Source organism: Natrix helvetica (genome assembly GCF_964273705.1).
Source record: "Natrix helvetica genome assembly, chromosome: 1".
NCBI classification, from domain to species: Eukaryota; Metazoa; Chordata; class Lepidosauria; order Squamata; family Natricidae; genus Natrix; species Natrix helvetica.
In genome coordinates, this window is record NC_138548.1 from 296,308,136 (window position 1) to 296,324,282 (window position 16,147).

At 42.5% G+C, this 16,147-nt stretch overlaps 1 protein-coding gene and 1 long non-coding RNA gene across 3 annotated transcripts in view; one reads left to right on the top strand and one right to left on the bottom strand.

Annotated features, from left to right (window-relative positions):
- The window catches only part of LOC309383847, a 381,089-nt gene that overhangs the window by 231,280 nt on the left and 133,662 nt on the right, over positions 1-16,147 (bottom strand). The window lies entirely within an intron of this gene.
- SEMA3B (semaphorin 3B) overlaps positions 1-16,147 on the top strand; it is a 47,167-nt gene that overhangs the window by 14,372 nt on the left and 16,648 nt on the right. For both annotated transcript variants that reach the window (XM_081936761.1, XM_081936760.1), the window contains exons 2-7: positions 1,946-2,080; positions 6,271-6,428; positions 7,661-7,723; positions 14,398-14,517; positions 14,982-15,075; positions 15,414-15,533. In XM_081936761.1, the coding sequence (XP_081792887.1) occupies positions 1,990-2,080; positions 6,271-6,428; positions 7,661-7,723; positions 14,398-14,517; positions 14,982-15,075; positions 15,414-15,533 (646 nt within the window). In that variant the 5' untranslated portion in view covers positions 1,946-1,989. The remainder of the gene's footprint in view (positions 1-1,945; positions 2,081-6,270; positions 6,429-7,660; positions 7,724-14,397; positions 14,518-14,981; positions 15,076-15,413; positions 15,534-16,147) is intronic.

Here is a 16,147-nt window from a genome sequence, read left to right on the forward strand (position 1 = left end):
TCAAAGGACTGGCCTGCTCTACCACTATGTGGCCCATTTTGACCAGCAGAGTGCTGTTGCAGGCCGGGGAGGATGAAAACGGGCCACATGAGAGGTCCCCCCTATGCCCCATTTTGGGCAGTAAAGTGCAGGAGGCATCCATCCCATCTCTCCCCCCACTGCTCTCCCCCACCGGCCCATGGAAAACTAACAAAGCTGATCTGGCCCTCGAGGAAATCCAGTTTGACACTCCTCCTCTAGTGGATCCCACACAAGAATAATTAATTAGATTGTCTGGGAATGCTAGATAATGTAGGTCAGAAACATCTATATGGCAACAGATTTGCCAATCCTATTATACCTGGATAACTTTTTAATATCCTTAGCAATACATATTGCTGTCATGTTAGCCTGTAGTTACTATATTTAATTACAGCTCAGTTATTCCATGCATGTGAATAAAAACATTCCTCAGACCAGCCCACAATAGTTAGGATTTTAAAATGTTGCTCTATTTTCTAGATAATACATCTGCATGGTTGCAGATTTGCATAACACAGGTACCGCAGAAGGATAAATTGATAGTGGAAAATAAGTGCTTTTTAAAATGGCTTTGGCAGTACTTATTTTTCCTGGTTTGCTATGCAAAACAAATAATACTGCCAAGTTTTAGCCTGATATATTTAAAATCGAAATATTAATTATGCATTACTCAGTAACCCTTGTGTGTATAGCCACGACAGATTATGTATTCACCTGTAACTTTCTGGTATTTAATAGAGAAGGAAAGGAAAGACTTCAGGAGGTTTGGAGAAGGTTACATTTAGTGCTGGATTTGAAGACAGGATAAGATGATGGCATTCTGAAACAGATTGTCCCAACAGAATACCTACTATACTTTTAGGGTTTAAGGGACTTTCCTGGAGGATGCAGAAGGTTCCACAGCACCTTTTCAAAATGGGAAGATGAAAGAAAAGCATGACTCAGAGCGAGGAAGAGTAGCACCTGCACATGGACCAAGTGTAGACCTGCAGGTGTAGTTGTGGCTACATGCTACAACTAACCCTCTTTATTATCTGCATTGTGACTTATTCTGGAGTAGGATGAAAATTTCATACACAACGGAGGAGTTAATCTCTATGCGTAGAAGATAGGAAAAAATAGCATCAGTGATTGAAACAAAAAGATACAGAATGGACTAGAATTTGAATCAAAGGAGTTCTGTGAAGTATTGGGCTTACAGCATGGCCAAAGGTAGACAATTGAGTATCATGCAGAAATTTTGGATTCCAGTTTTTGCTAGCTCCAGCCATGGTCAATTACAAGAGACAATGGGAAATGTAGTTCAAAATCTCTGGATGATATTGCATGTATCTAATTCAAAGAAAACAATTGCACCTTATTTCTTGTGCTTCTCAAATAAAGGTCCATCAGGTGATCCCTTGAATCTGCTAAAATGCATCTTAAAACTGCATGTGGCTCCTGGGAACCAAGTAGGTCTTCTGGAGGTAGTAAATAATAAAACATTGGCTCTGTTATTGCACTAAAATTCCTTCATTGGAGTCCTGAGAGAGGAAAATTAGAAACGGAAGAAGAAACCAAGATAGTTGATATACATAGGGATTCATAGTTCCATTGTTGTTGTTTTTCATTTTAGTTTATATGCTCTGCATTCAAATCAACAAGATTACATTTGGATCTAAGTCATTGCAGTTTATGGAAGATATCTTCAAGCCACTAGCATTGCTTCTGGGTAACTCCTTATGCTACTTAGCAAAAATAAGTAAATCTAATTGGGAGGAGATCATTGTTGGTCTAGATGAGTGTTTCCACTACTAAAGCAAGCCGTGGATTTCCCTCTTCACTGCTCCTGCTACTTCATCCTTCTTTCATTTATCCTCCTAGGAGGAACTACTGTAACCTGACTTGGCAAACATAGTCTCACTCTTGCTTTTCCATCTTTCAGCCACCTGAAGTTCAGAGTCCAGAGAAGAAGAGGCAGCAGCTGCTATGATCCAGACACTGGCCTTCCTTCTGTTGCTGGCTGGGAAAGGCACTTCAGTTACCACTACCAATCCTCGTGTGAAGCTCTCCTTCCATGGTAAGGATGGAGTAAGAGGTGGGAAGGCAAGGGAGTTTCTCTTGAATGGAAATCAAGTTTGGTTCTGTAGAATCTCTCGTATTCTGATAGAACAATACTCTTGTCACCAGGATGGGGAGAATGATGTCAAGGGGAAAGTCTTCTTGAGATGAAAGAGTAAGTGGAGACAGAGCTGATCAGAGCTGCAAAATGCGATCTGTGTCAGATACTAATCCATGTACAGAGGTTGTGCATCTTGTGAACATTCTTTTGCCACTTTTCCTCTGCTGTTCACCTGGGACTCACAAATTGTGTCCCAATATTTTAAGCTGTAATTAGTGTTAAAAAAATGCCTGACCTGTATTTGGACAAGCAAACCTGTTAACAAGAATCTGGAATAACCGTATTCTTGGATTAGTGAAACTGGATGGTATTCCTACCTCCGAGCCCCGTGAAGCATACAGCAACCTTCCTTAACTGAATGGCATGATCTCTCAAGGGAATTGAGGTCTCACTCAGTTGTGAGAACGACAAATTGCTGGGTGGGAAGAAATGTCCCTATGGGAAGTGGAAGAGGACACCATACATAAGAAGAAGGGGGAGCAGATGAGCTTTTTGAAGGTGAAGCACTCATTCTAAGCAGGCACTTGTCTTATTTCAGGAACGTTTGGAGGATATTCCTCATTTTCATTTTACTCCAGAAACGTATATGTTGTTGTTATTTTTAAGTTGACCAAAGTTATGTTAGATTGGCATTAGGTTAGATTTGGCATTGCACTTCTCAAAGGGGAGCACTTGTTTCCTTCTGGTGATTTAGTTGGGTCTCAGACAGATCAGAACTGCTGGATGGCTTTGGCGTCCCGTTTAATGTACTTCAATCCAAACTGAAGTAGGTTAAACTGGAGTCCGTAGTCTAATGGAGTAAACTGGACTAATTTCAGTTTAAACTATCTAGTGGGGTTATTGGAAAGAAAAAACTACACTGCTGGGAGTGTAGTGTACGTATGCAGCCTTTTTGCTCCTGGGAAAAAAAAGGTGGGATATAAATTTAATGAAATAAATAAATTGGTGCATCTGATCCAGCTGTGATTTCTCTGTCATCCCTTGCAGTTGAGATTGGCAACAGCTCATTAGCGGGTGGACTGCTCCCCTACCAGTCACTTTCTTTCACTTCCTCACAATGCCTTATTTGTTCCTGCTGCTGAAGGCAGATTAGGCTCTGGGTGTAAAGAAAGAGTCCTTTCTCTGAGCAAATGCCTGTTGTGCTGGCAAATTAATGTCACGCTGGTTGAGACTGGTAGCCTATTAAAGTTGGTGGGACCAATCAAAGAATGGGCTGAAAAGAGGGGTGTTAGGGTGGGATTTGATACAGGCAGAAATTGGATTTGGGGTGGGGGGCAATCAGATTATAATAGCAGTTTCCCCCCACAGCCAGCTCTCTGCCAATGGCTTGAATGGCTCTAGGTTGGAGCAGGTTAATCACACACACTGTTGAGTTGTGTATGTGAGATGAATCTTGGATTCAGATATGCCATTAGTTGCATTTTTCAACACACACACAGAGACAGACACACACACACATACACACACACACACACACACACACACCTTGAGTCCAAGGCAGGGCTCAGTACAAAAATAGGGGGGTGGGATTTTCTGCCATCCAACTCAGAGGTGGTATTCAGCAGGTTCTGACCAGTTCTGGAGAACCGGTAGTAGAAATTTTGAGTAGTTCGGAGAACCAATAAATACTACCTCTAACTGGCCCTGCCTGCATTTATTCTCTGCCTCCTGAGTCTCAGCTGATTGGGAGGAAATGGGGATTTTGCAGTAACCTTCCCCTGCCACGCCCCACAAGCCACGCCCACAGAACCAGTAGTAGTAGAATAAAATTTTAATCCCACCACTGATCCAACTGGAGACAATGTTAGTTGGGGTGTTGAGTGAAAAAAAAAAAGAAAGCTTCTGTGCTTGCTTGTTTCACACGGAAGACACCGTTTCCAGGCTAGTAAGCAACAGGCCATTTTAAATGCGCAGAAATCACTATAAACGGGTGGAACAGGTAAGCCATTTGTGTTTGTCAGAAAGAAGACGGGTTTAAAGGCTATCTTCCTAACATCTTTACAGCCCAAGGGCCTTTACCGATTCAGACTACAGGACTTTTCCATTCAGATGCTTATGATTGCTGGGCTGAATGCAGCAAAGTGACAGGAATGTTCAAGGATTTAATGATAATCTAAGATATGAGTAGTTTGTGGGGAGGGGAACAGAGGTGTGAATAGGCATCTCGGAGGCCAGAGGATGGCATTGACTTGACCAAGGACACCTAATATTTATCTGTAGAGGCTTCGATGCAGAAAAGCCTTTTGATAAGATATATTGACAATAGTTTTTTTGTAATTTTGTTCACCTGTTTTTTTTGTTAAGCACTCTAAAAATGTATTATTTATTTCCAAAAATATCAGTGAGAACTAACGGGAATTTTAGCAGCGGGTGATGTGTAGCAGGCTGTCCTTTTTCAGCTTCATTGTTTGGGTTTGCATTTGGAAACTTAAGCTTTTGCAATTTGGCAGTGGTGCGGATTCAGTTTGTCCTTTTCAGGGAAGGAGATCACGGTAGAATACTCAAATGATCCGTTAGATTTAGGGATAGAGTCCAGGTTAAGGTTACATATTTATTGACAAACCTTCCATATCAATTAATTGATGGTTTTTTGAGACTTTTTGATACAATATTAACTGATTTGAAATGGGACTGAAGTTTTGCAGGACCTCTCTCAGTGGTGGGTTCCTACTGTTTTGGACCAGTTCGGCCGAACCGGTAGTAACTTGGCAGCCTGGGTCACTGGAACCGGCAGCGATCCAGGCCTGCCACTCCCCTGAACCAGGTCTCCCAGCGGTGCCATGGGTGCCGCCATCTTGTTTTTTGCTTCTGCGCATGCACAGAGCAATTTTAGTTGCTCAGCGCAGCCCTGAGAGAAACAGCAGTAGTCTCTGCCGGAACTAACCCCTGACCTCTCTGGACAGTTTTGAGATGGTCATAGAATAGCAAACTTGAGCATCCAATACATGAACATCAGTACAGAACCATTTGGGAACATCTTTGTCCCAGTTCCATAAATTTATAAATAAAACTCATATCTGTTAGACACGACCAGTGCATATTTTCAGAAGAAACAGTTAGAGATGTGATTCTCAAAATATGCAACTGGTTAATTTGATGTAGTTTTGTATCATAATTATGAATTATATTCCAATAGTTTAAATGATAATAGGAAATGAATACTGCAGGTGTTGATGATTTCAAAGAAACAAAGAAACCAATAAATAATATAATTTGTTACAAGTAATTCCATTCTCATATTATAGCAATCAGACGAACTTATGTATCTTTCTACATTTGAACAAATATTTCACCACCAAAAGTCCTCATTGAAGGATTGTTTTGAAATGTGAACTGCATTCACTACTTTATATGTTCAACTTCGCATTTTTTCTATTTCTATATTAACTGACTTGATTTTAATAATTTGATTCTGTAATAAGGTCCGTGTGTGGCTCTCTGAGTGTAAAAATGTCTTGCTTGGGGCACAAGAGACGTGAAACTGTAATTGTTTTCTCTCTTCAGCATACAGTAAAATGTAATTTTAAAGTTTCATCCTTACAGCTTTGTCTGGGAAAAGAAATCACTTAGTTCTTTCAGTCCCTGTATTTGTATTCATAGTTTCATTCTGATAAGGACACATCACAGTATAGCCACCCAGTAATTTTCTTAAGTCTGTTTTTATCTTTGAAGAAATAATTTCTTATTATTCCACGTGGATCCAATGGACAAGCAGCAGAATGGCACTCCTACATTTTTCATAGGTCATGAACATGATGACCTGAAACATTTATTTTAAAAAATTATTCACCAGCTTAACTCTTGGAGCTACTCACCTACAACAGTCGACAGCAAGTAGCACTCTGTGTTCCCTGCATATAAGGTATATACAATAGCCATAAAGTGTGTTCCCTGCATACAAGGTGCATACAATAGCCATACAATAGCCACAAAGAAAAAGCATTAAACCATCTATATTTTGTTCTTTTCATTTATTTATCTTGCACTACACTTGGTTGGCTGATTCTCTTCGTTCTAGCCTGCAGAACATAAATAGAATTGTATCTTTTTGTAGTTATGTAACAAACCATCTTCCATTTTCTTTCCAGACCTGAAGATGCGACATGGGCTGCGTACCTATGAGTTGGAACGTTCTTGTTGCTACGATGCGCTGCTCCTGGATGAAGAGAGGGGTCGGCTTTTTGTGGGAGGGAAAAACTACATGGCATCCTTAAGCCTGGACAACATTAGCAAGCATGACAGGAAGGTAAGAAGTCTATGTACTGCACCAGACCTGTACCTCAACCTGACCCTCCAGGGGTGTTAGATTATAAGGTCTGCCATCCCTATCAGCACAACCAATGGCTGTGTGGCCTTGGAAAGACACAATGTAGTGGTTACCCTACCCAGATATTCCTTCTCTTCCCTTCTGTTGTGGAGGAGAGAATGACTACCCCACAAAAGTTAGCGGGAGGATATTTGGCCCAGTTTATATCGGTCCCTCTATCTGTGAGATGGGCAGCAAATAAATGTAATCAATAAAATCTACCCATGCTGTAAACTGCATGGGGTTGAGAATTTGGTGGGATACAACTGTTTTACTAAGAATAAAGAACAACATTATTCAGATGTTTTAAAATGTTTGTCCTTCAATGGCTTGCCCTGGTCTGGAATTTATCGCAGCTTCTCTTCTCTGAGGAAGGAGACATTCTCCTCATCACAAAATGTCTCTGGGAAGGTTCCCTGCTTAATGGAAGGGGGTTGTGGGGAGTGAGCTGATAGTCTCTATCTTGGACTATCGATGGGAACTGCATTCCGGCCCAGCAGGAGAAAAGCTTTGAGGACACAATACAGTCAAACCACCTTTGACCCCTTTCTCCTGAAGCACCAGGTTTCTGTGGCAGCACTTCAGTTTGGGGAAATTCTCTGCTTTGAGAGATTAGTTCATTCACTGCTCAGTTTCTGCACATTTGCTGTTTAATTTTTTTAAAATAAGAACTGAGGCTCTGATTGCTTTTTGTCAGATTCTTTTTGCAGTGGCTTTATACCTATATTGTCAAGCACGTTTTTGTTTTCACAAAGAGTGAATGTCTGAAGGAGAGCCAGTGGATTGCTTGCTTGTGTGCTTGCTTGCTTGTTTGCTAACAAATGCCCAACTAACACACAGTGGCTTTCAAAGGTGAAACTCAATAAAATTAATTTGGGTCAGCTGCACTATGCAAAGCATTCATGATGATCTCGGCCTTGCGGTCCATTAGTCCACCCTTACTTTTACAGCGTTCTGCCTCCCTTCCTGATGGCACTAGGACACAAAAAGCAGGGAAATTGTGAATCCGGACTAAGGGAAAACACCAGCATTCCAATGAATGGCTTTGAGTACCAGGGTTTTAGTAGCATTTGACAATGGTGTGATGAATGACTGGACTGGAAGATCACCCCCCCCCTTGGTGTGGAATTGGTTGGTTTTGCCATTAATTTCCTCCATCTTTGCTCTTACAGATTTATTGGCCGGCGCCTGTGGAATGGAGGGAGGAATGCAACTGGGCAGGCAAAGATATCAATGTAAGTGACCATTGGGGGGATATATTAATTAAACTACATATGACATTGGTTCTTCTTTTATTGTTGCTTAATTTTAATCTTTTACTGTTCTTACTTCTTTGTATCATCATCATCTTTTTGGAATTTGTATTTTCTCATACCTGATCTTTGACCACAAATAAAGGCATACAACCAAACAAGCATCCAAGGCATAAAGTAAAAGGGTTAAGAAGCACTAGAAGATGTTATGTGAATCAGATGCTTCCAGAGTGAATGAACAAAGAGCCACAAATACTTTCATTGTATTAATGGGCTCTAAGTTAAGTTAACTTGAGCTTGGAGGGTCCTGATTCACCCAAAATCTTTCATTGTTGTAGATGCCGTTGAGCATCTTTCCTGTAAAATGTTTTCTCTCTTCCCAGTCTGTCAACTGGTGGCATTCTGCCCTACCCTTGTGAGGCCCCATAAGGGCAGGAAGGGTCACTTAGAAGGGCTGGTTGGTGCACTTAGAGATTCTTCTTTTGCTTTGACCCATCCTGACCTTCCAGGAGATAAGAAAAAGGTTCCCACTGTTTTGTCAGGAGTGGAGATGAACCAGGACACCTTCAGATTTATGCCTTGATAAGTGCCAGGCTCAACAAGAAGGGGCTCAACACCCTGGTTATAACTCATAGAGGTTGTCCAAAAAAGGAGCAACATGAAGTCAAAGTCTACAAAAAGAGGCTGAGTGAGATGGAGTTTCTTCAGATCAGGTTCATCCAAATAAATACATAACATACAGTTCATTAAAACATATAGCAAATTTGGCCATCCAATAAGATCTCACACTTTATTCAGCCCTGAAATGCCCTTTAAAGACATTTTATCTCCTTATGAAAGATCAGCAAGGAGGATATCAGATGAGCATTGTGTCTCATAAAATGGGAATCTTTACAAAAAAAAATCACGTCTGAGCCCACATGAGCTGGGCTGAATCTACAGGAACAGACTGTCTCTGAGGCATCCCGTGATCAAGCCTCTGAGAGGTGTATAAATCAAAAGCAGCATCTTGGACTTCAAAATTCACCTTGAAAGCTTATTGATAACCATTGCAGAGAATTATTATTACTTTATTTATTTTATAGATGTTTGTCACTTAACTCTTACGCACTAACATCCTTCCTTCTCGGTGGTTACCAGGTGGAGCCTTTTTGTCATCTTTAAGGGCAATGTCATGTAATTTTTTTCAGAATAATTTAAATAATGTAGTAATATGGGCATGAGTAAGAGAGATGTAGGACCTAAAAGCTTCAAGATTGTGGATATGTCCAGGTGCTTGTAATGTTGGGACCCGAACTTCTACAATCCATAGAGCTGATGTGATTGGTACAGAATACATATGGTTCATGCTCCCAACAGTTGACTTCCCTAATTCCTAAAATGGCTGCTGAAAAAGAAAGACCAACTTTTCCCCAATGCTCTTTCGTAGTTTCCATTGAAATGCTGGGACATTTTCTCTGTTTGAACAGTACAGCATGGCATGCTGCGGTGAACTCTGTTGGCCCTTTGGCCGAGTGCAGGCAACTGTGATGGTCATGATAACTTCTTAGGCATAGTTAATTATTTGCGTGTTGAGCAACAGCAAAATCAAGCAAGACTGACTCCTGGGGAATGTATGAAACATCAACAATAGTTATTGGCTTCTCATAATACACATGGCCTAGATTAAAAGGGCTGGGTGGTTTGTAGTTTATGATATTATGGAAAGTCAGCCATATCTTGACATCCTGTAGGAAGCAAGCCATCCTGTTATGTCATAATGTGGTTTATTTGATTGGGCATGTCATGTTATGCAACCAGAGTAATTGTATTTTGCTAACATGTATTTAGGATTTAGTGTATTGTATAATGCCAGTGGTCTTACTGTGAATAAAGCAAAGAAGGAATATGGTCCATTTAGTGGAGTACAAATATCAACAATAGATCAGTAGCTTCAAACAGGACCTTTACAATCGTCCCCAGTGGGACTAAATCTAGGACTTTTTGCCTATGATACAAGGGGCTACCATTGAGTTACAACTTTGATTCTGCATCAAGGAAACAGACCTTGAAACAAAATCCCAGCAAGGAGGAGATTAGAGTGAAGGCAGCTGGGCATGGGGCCAGCACAAGAGTTGTCCCAAGTCATATTATTCCTGCTTAAAACTCAAATGAGTTGCCATGGCACCACTCCAAAACACAACAGAAAAGACATGTGGTGCAGGAACATCTCTTTCTGCTCCTGCTTTTGCTCGATTCATTGGCAGAGCAGAAAAGTCAGAGCAGCCATGAGGAACTCCTCTTCCACAGGTTTCATTCCAGCTAGGAATCCAACTAATCCTGCTGGAGAGACCGTTCTTCTGCTCCACTGAGCCCAGCAGATAGCAAGGGGGGGGGGAGCAAGTGGCCAGAAAAATGATCCTGCTATTGATGGAAGAGAGGTGCCTCTTTCTTTACTGGAATCCCACCTCCTACCCCCAATAGCTCTCCATAGTTAATCTGTTTGGTCATCGTGCAAAAGGAGAAGGGGTTATTTGTCTTCTTGGGCTACTCAAAAGTGATGACAGGATGTGACAACCTCAGACCTGTTTACTTAAAATCTTCACAGTAGGTTGTGGGGACAAGTGGCTGAGAATCCATCTCTGTGTGTTTGTGTATAAGAAAGAGGCAGGGAGAGAGAAAGAGAAAAAGAATGAGAGGGATTCTTAGCATGTTCCCTGTTGTAATCAATTAGTACATTTAAGTTTTGACAGCCGTGCCATTTTAGACAAAGCAATCACTTCCCTGCTGTGTCCTTTTCATAGGAACATGCTTCCTAACCAATGATGGTTCTGTATCAGAACATCACACATATAAAAGGGGAAGATCCTACCAAATGGGTTTTCTTCCAATTAAAAACAGTAGCCCAGTTCATCTCTGTTCTGTCATGAGAATGGAAGTAACTCACAAAGCCATTCTGTTTTGTTGTGTGGGTGATTCAGAAGCAGAACATTTATCACTCAATGGAGCAAAACTCCCAATCCCCAGTATGATGAACTAAGGAATATGAGCGCTGTTCCCTGTGTTTTGAAATTATCTTGAAAGAGGTGGAGAAAAGACCTGGCCTGTTTAAAGCTTAACCTTCTTTATGATTGAAGTTTGCTTGAATTCGGTACTAACATTACAGTCTAGATGAAGTGTTACCAAGGTATTAGCTACAAAGTCTGACTATGGCTCTCAGTTCAGTATGAACATCAATATCAACTAAAAGAGGAAATTGATTGTATTGAAACAACTAGAGTCAAAGTCCAGAAGCATTCAATGAGAGTAAAAGAAGAAGTGTTAAGATGAGAAGTACCAGTCCTGACATACTGAGATGTATTTTGCAGCGGAAGGGTTAATGCGATCCAGAACAGCCATGCTCTTGCTCTTGATTAGATCATTCTTATGCCTGCTGCCATAGTTAACACTATGTGGTTTCTCTGTGAGAGTTGGTGCACCCAATTATGGTCAGCTTCTGTCAGAACATTGGTCCAATTTGCTCAACAAATGGCTAAGACCAACTCTTAAGAGAGCTGCACCAGGCTGTTTACATGGAGGGCATGCAGTCTACCACTGATCCACAGTCCAGATTTAACTTGCAAACTGACCCAATTCATTTTGCAGGGCATAAAGGAAATATACTTCCCAGCGCTGCCCTACCTGCTGTTTGCCCTGAGGGCCATTTGCCACATTGTCATATGAGTGATGTATTAGTAGTGTAATATGGCCAGGAGAAACATTCCTCAGAAATTCACTGGCGCATGTCCAGGCTTTGAGAGAGCTGATGAGACAGCAAGACCGGAACATCTGGCCCGTGCCTAATGCAATGATCTGTCACTATGGCATCTGACTCATTTCCCTCTCCTATTACCAGCAGCTAGGCATGAGAGGGCAACCGTTCTCTGTCCGTTGAGCACAGTCATTGCTCTTGGATGTTGGTTTCCCTTGGCTGCTGGCTCACAAGTCTCAGTGACTTTAACCTCAGAGAAAAGGCTCAGGAGGAGAAGATCCAGGATTTTTCCAGTAGGGGGCATCTTGCCTGCTGAAAAACCTAAATGCAAAATGGCACATAGGGACTTTGGATTGAGATTACAATGACGGGTTATTAGGGTTCCACAGAAGGGAAGAAGATGGCATGAAGAACTGAGTGGTCCCAATTCATCATAGGTTTAAGATGCAGCTGCAGTCAAATCCTTTCATGAAAAATGACAATACTTTCACCAGAAACATTATTTCCCCCTTTTCTAGAGGTTACACCTTCTCCTTCTCTTTCTTCTTGTCCTGTTTTTTTTTTTTAATTGCTGGAACTGTAGATGTAGATACAAAGCAGTTTGGTATAGTGGTTAAGGAACCAGGTTAGAAACCAAGAATCCACAAGTTCTAGTCCTGCTTTAGGCATCAACTAGCGTGTCCGTGGGCCAGTCATTCTCTCCTAGCCCTAGAAAAGAAGCCTTGATAAACCACTTCCAAAAATATTGCCAAAATACCACAGGAACCTGTCCAGGCAGTTAGTAGGAGGCAATGCTGATTCAAACACACACACACACACATGGAGGGGGAGGGAAGGAGGGAGGGAGGGAGAAAGAAAGAGAGATTAGATAAGATACAGTTTTAGATACAGAGAGGTGGGTTCCTACTGGTTTGGTCTGGTTCGGCCGAGTAAATAGTAACTCGGCTGGACATGCATCCGAATTGGTTCTATCCTTGGCGGCGCCATCTTGATTTTCTGTTCTACACATGCACAGAACAATCTTCATTGAAAAAAATGTATTATTTCCATTTTTAAATGTATTGCACATGCACAGAACCTTTTTAGGTGCAAATGCACACCCGTGCAGAGTCTGGTGTGTGCATGAGCAAAGCGAGTGCATGCGCGCAAAAATTTTCGGGTGCCAAACCGGTAGCAATGCCGGCAGGAATCCACCTCTGGATACAGATACAGATATGTTAGTTTCCCCAGTTCCGGTTAGTTTCTCCACTTCCGGCAACGATCACTGCAATGATCCTGGACGTTGCTCTATCTTTTTGTTGTGAGACTTCCTTTCTATCTAACTCAGCACAGGTGCCTTCTTTGACTAGTGATACCTTGCTAATAGTTTCACATTATTTCTTTTATGGCAGGTATTCCTTATAAGGTTGTAAAAGAGACAGGAGTGGGGGGCGGGGAAGGGACATTTTTTATTCAGATTGTTGATGGGTGTCGGGAGGCGATTACGTGCGAATGAAATTAGAAGGGAAACACAAGAAGCCAATGAAAATGAAATACGGTCATAGAAATCTCCTGTTTTGTATGCATTCTCTTAATACATTTTTTTTTCTGGTTTTAAGGTTTGTCTGTTTCAAAAGCTGAACTACTGAGCCAGTGGTAGGGCTTTGGCATGAACTCTGCCCCCCACCCTCCCGCGCTTTGATTCCCCTCCCCCCCTGAGTCTTGTGTTGACATTATGGGGACTCTTCTTTCCTCCTCCCGCCCCCCTCGCCCCCCCCCCTCTTCCCTTCATCTCTGCTTTGCAAGTTCTTGCCATTGCACTTGTTTGCTTTGCAACGGGACTAATGGCTGCATGTGAAGTGGCTCCTTTTGGCCTGTTCCATTCAGCTCCCTTCAGCCTTCGTGGCTTTGTTCTCTGTTACCTCTCAAGAACTATTGGGAGACGATTCTATAAGACAGCCTTTCTCAACCTTGGCAACTTTAAGATGTGTGGATTGCAACTCCCAGAATTCTCCAGCCAGTGGGCCAGCTGGGGAATTCTGGGAGTTGAAGTCCACACATCTTAAATTTGTCAAGGTTGAGAAACATTGCTGGAAGGTAGGTCCTTGAGTGCCTGGTAGTGCTGAATGAAGCCCTGGTTATCTTCTTCTTTCCCCCACAGTAAGCTTATCATCCCCCACCCCCCGCCACTTCTATTTATGGCCCATTTCTTGGGAAGGAAAGGCTGCCCTTCTGCCTGAGTTATTCCAGACATTTAAATAATCTGACAGTTTTCAATGAGTAAATCCTATTTAACACTAAGTCAGACAGATGTTTACCTCCTGACAGAGCGGGAGGGGGGGGGATGAAGTAGACCTTGTGGCAGTTGAGCAGGGTTCTCTGTGTCTGCTGGTGACAGGCACGAAATCTCCTCCTGTCAATTCCCCAAATCTCTTTGATTTTCTGAGTGTTGCATGAAGTTTGTGCTGCAGAACTGCTGCTCTCTCACTCTCTACAGTGCCCCCTGTTGGGCAAAACAGGCAGCAAGGTATGCTGTCATCCCAATGATCCGTGGGCTTCACAGCACCGCTATTCCATCTCATTTGATGTAAACGAAAGTGAAGGAAGGCTCCCACACGTGCTGGCATTCCAGCAATGTGAGGGGAGGTATCCATAAGTAAAGAATGCACCGAGACAGCAAATGCCAGCAAACTGTGTTTCACGTTTTCCTCTGGCCTCTTTTTTTTTCTCCGTTCCCAGTTATGTCGGCTCTGCGAGCTGCTCTTTTTTGGCATCCAAAAGAAGCATTGGATTGGAGAAGCGCTCTCTGCTTTTTGCAAGTTTTCCAGTTACTTAATCACTGCCTTCCAGCTATTCTCCTTCCTTCTTTTTCAGCAGTTTTTCCCCCCCCTTAGTTGGATTCATTTATTAGGCTTGCTCAGTTACGGGCTCTACTCTTGTTTTTCAGGCTGAGTGTATGAATTTTGTTAAGATCCTGCATCTCTACAACCGCACACACCTGTATGCCTGTGGCACTGGGGCTTTTCATCCCATCTGCGGCTTTGTAGAAGTGGGGCAACGTTTGGAGGTGAGTCTTCATAAAGTGTACTTATGCCTGGGGGTAAAAAAAGGCCGAGCCTTGATTATCCACAGAGCCAGGAAACAAACTATTGATATTTGCCAGTGACCAGTTTTTGGTCATCCTCACTCTTTTTGCCATGCTATAATAGTAACAGCAATAGCACTTAGACTTATATACTGCTTCACAGTGCTTTACAGCCCTCTCTAAGCAGTTTACAGAGTCAGCATATTTTCTCCAGCAATCTGGGTCCTCATTTTACCCACCTCGGAAGGATGGAAGGCTGAGTCAGCCTTGAATCTGGTCAGATTCAATCTGACAAACTTCTGATCAGCAGACGTAGCCTGCAGTACTGCACTCTAATCACTGTGCCACCGGGGCTCAAGATGAAAGTTACAGAGACTAAAACCTAAGCAAGAGAATCACTGGAGCGCCAAGCTTCTCTTGATGGACATGTTGGCTCCTTTCTCTAGGACTCTGCCTTTAAGCTGGACTTCAAGAGCCTGGAGGATGGCAAAGGAAAAAGTCCCTATGACCCGAATCACACTGCAGCCTCAGTTCTTGCAGGTAAAGGGAAAGCCCCCCAAACAATGACCTACCAACCAAATACAGGTGAGACAAGATAACAAGACCAATATAAGATCTCACATGGTATCCTTTGACACCCTCATCTTTCCTCCCTCCGTCTTCCCTGGGAAGAGATGAGATCAGCTGACGCTCTACGCCAAAGATGCAGCTGCTGGGATGGTAGTTCATTCACCTTAAAGCGGTGCCCTCTCCCCAGCTGATGTCTTGAGATCTTTCTCAGGGGCCACACAATGAAGATTTGGAACATTCTCTCAGATGTCAATGGAGATTAGGAAGCCAGAAAGCTTTTGAAACGTCTCTCCTTCTGTGCTGTGCAGGTGAAGAGCTTTATTCTGGTGTGGCTACTGATCTGATGGGCCGAGACTTCACCATCTTCCGCAGCCTGGGATCGAGGCCTTCTGTCCGCACCGAGCAGCATGATTCCCGATGGCTCAACGGTCAGTGGAGGGTTTGTGAGAAGGGGACCTATAGTGTGGGAAGTGAGTCAGTACTGGAAATGGAACAATATGGGGGCAGCGGGTGGGGGGGAAGAGGGTGAAAGAAATAATGCTCTTTAAAGTATCAGGAATCCAGAATTAATTATTACAACTCTTGTCTGTCCTGTGGCAAGTCAAGTTGCTCACTTGTTGTTTAGTAACTTATGAGTGGAAGCTGCCACCTAGTGATCACTATTACAGGCTGAGATTTCAGAAGGGTAAATGCGAAGAGCAAGTTAGAATGCTCTGCAGGATGTGTGTTTTCTGTTTTGTTTATTTTAATTCATTAATCAGCAGTTCTACATTGCTGTTTTCAAGTTTAGGGAAGTAGCAATCTGGATGATTATGGTGGCTAGGAAACTGGGATTATAAATCCCAGTTTATCAAAGGAGAATTATTGGGGAAGGCAAACCTGTAACTTTCCTCTCTTCTAAATATCCTGGACCAACTAGTTGGCTTTCTTCTCATTTTTTTTCAAGGACAACAGAGAACAGCTTAATTTAATGATGAAAACAAGCAGGGAATGTCCTTAGGGTTTGGTCAAAAAAGTCAACAGTGTAATCATAATGCCGCCT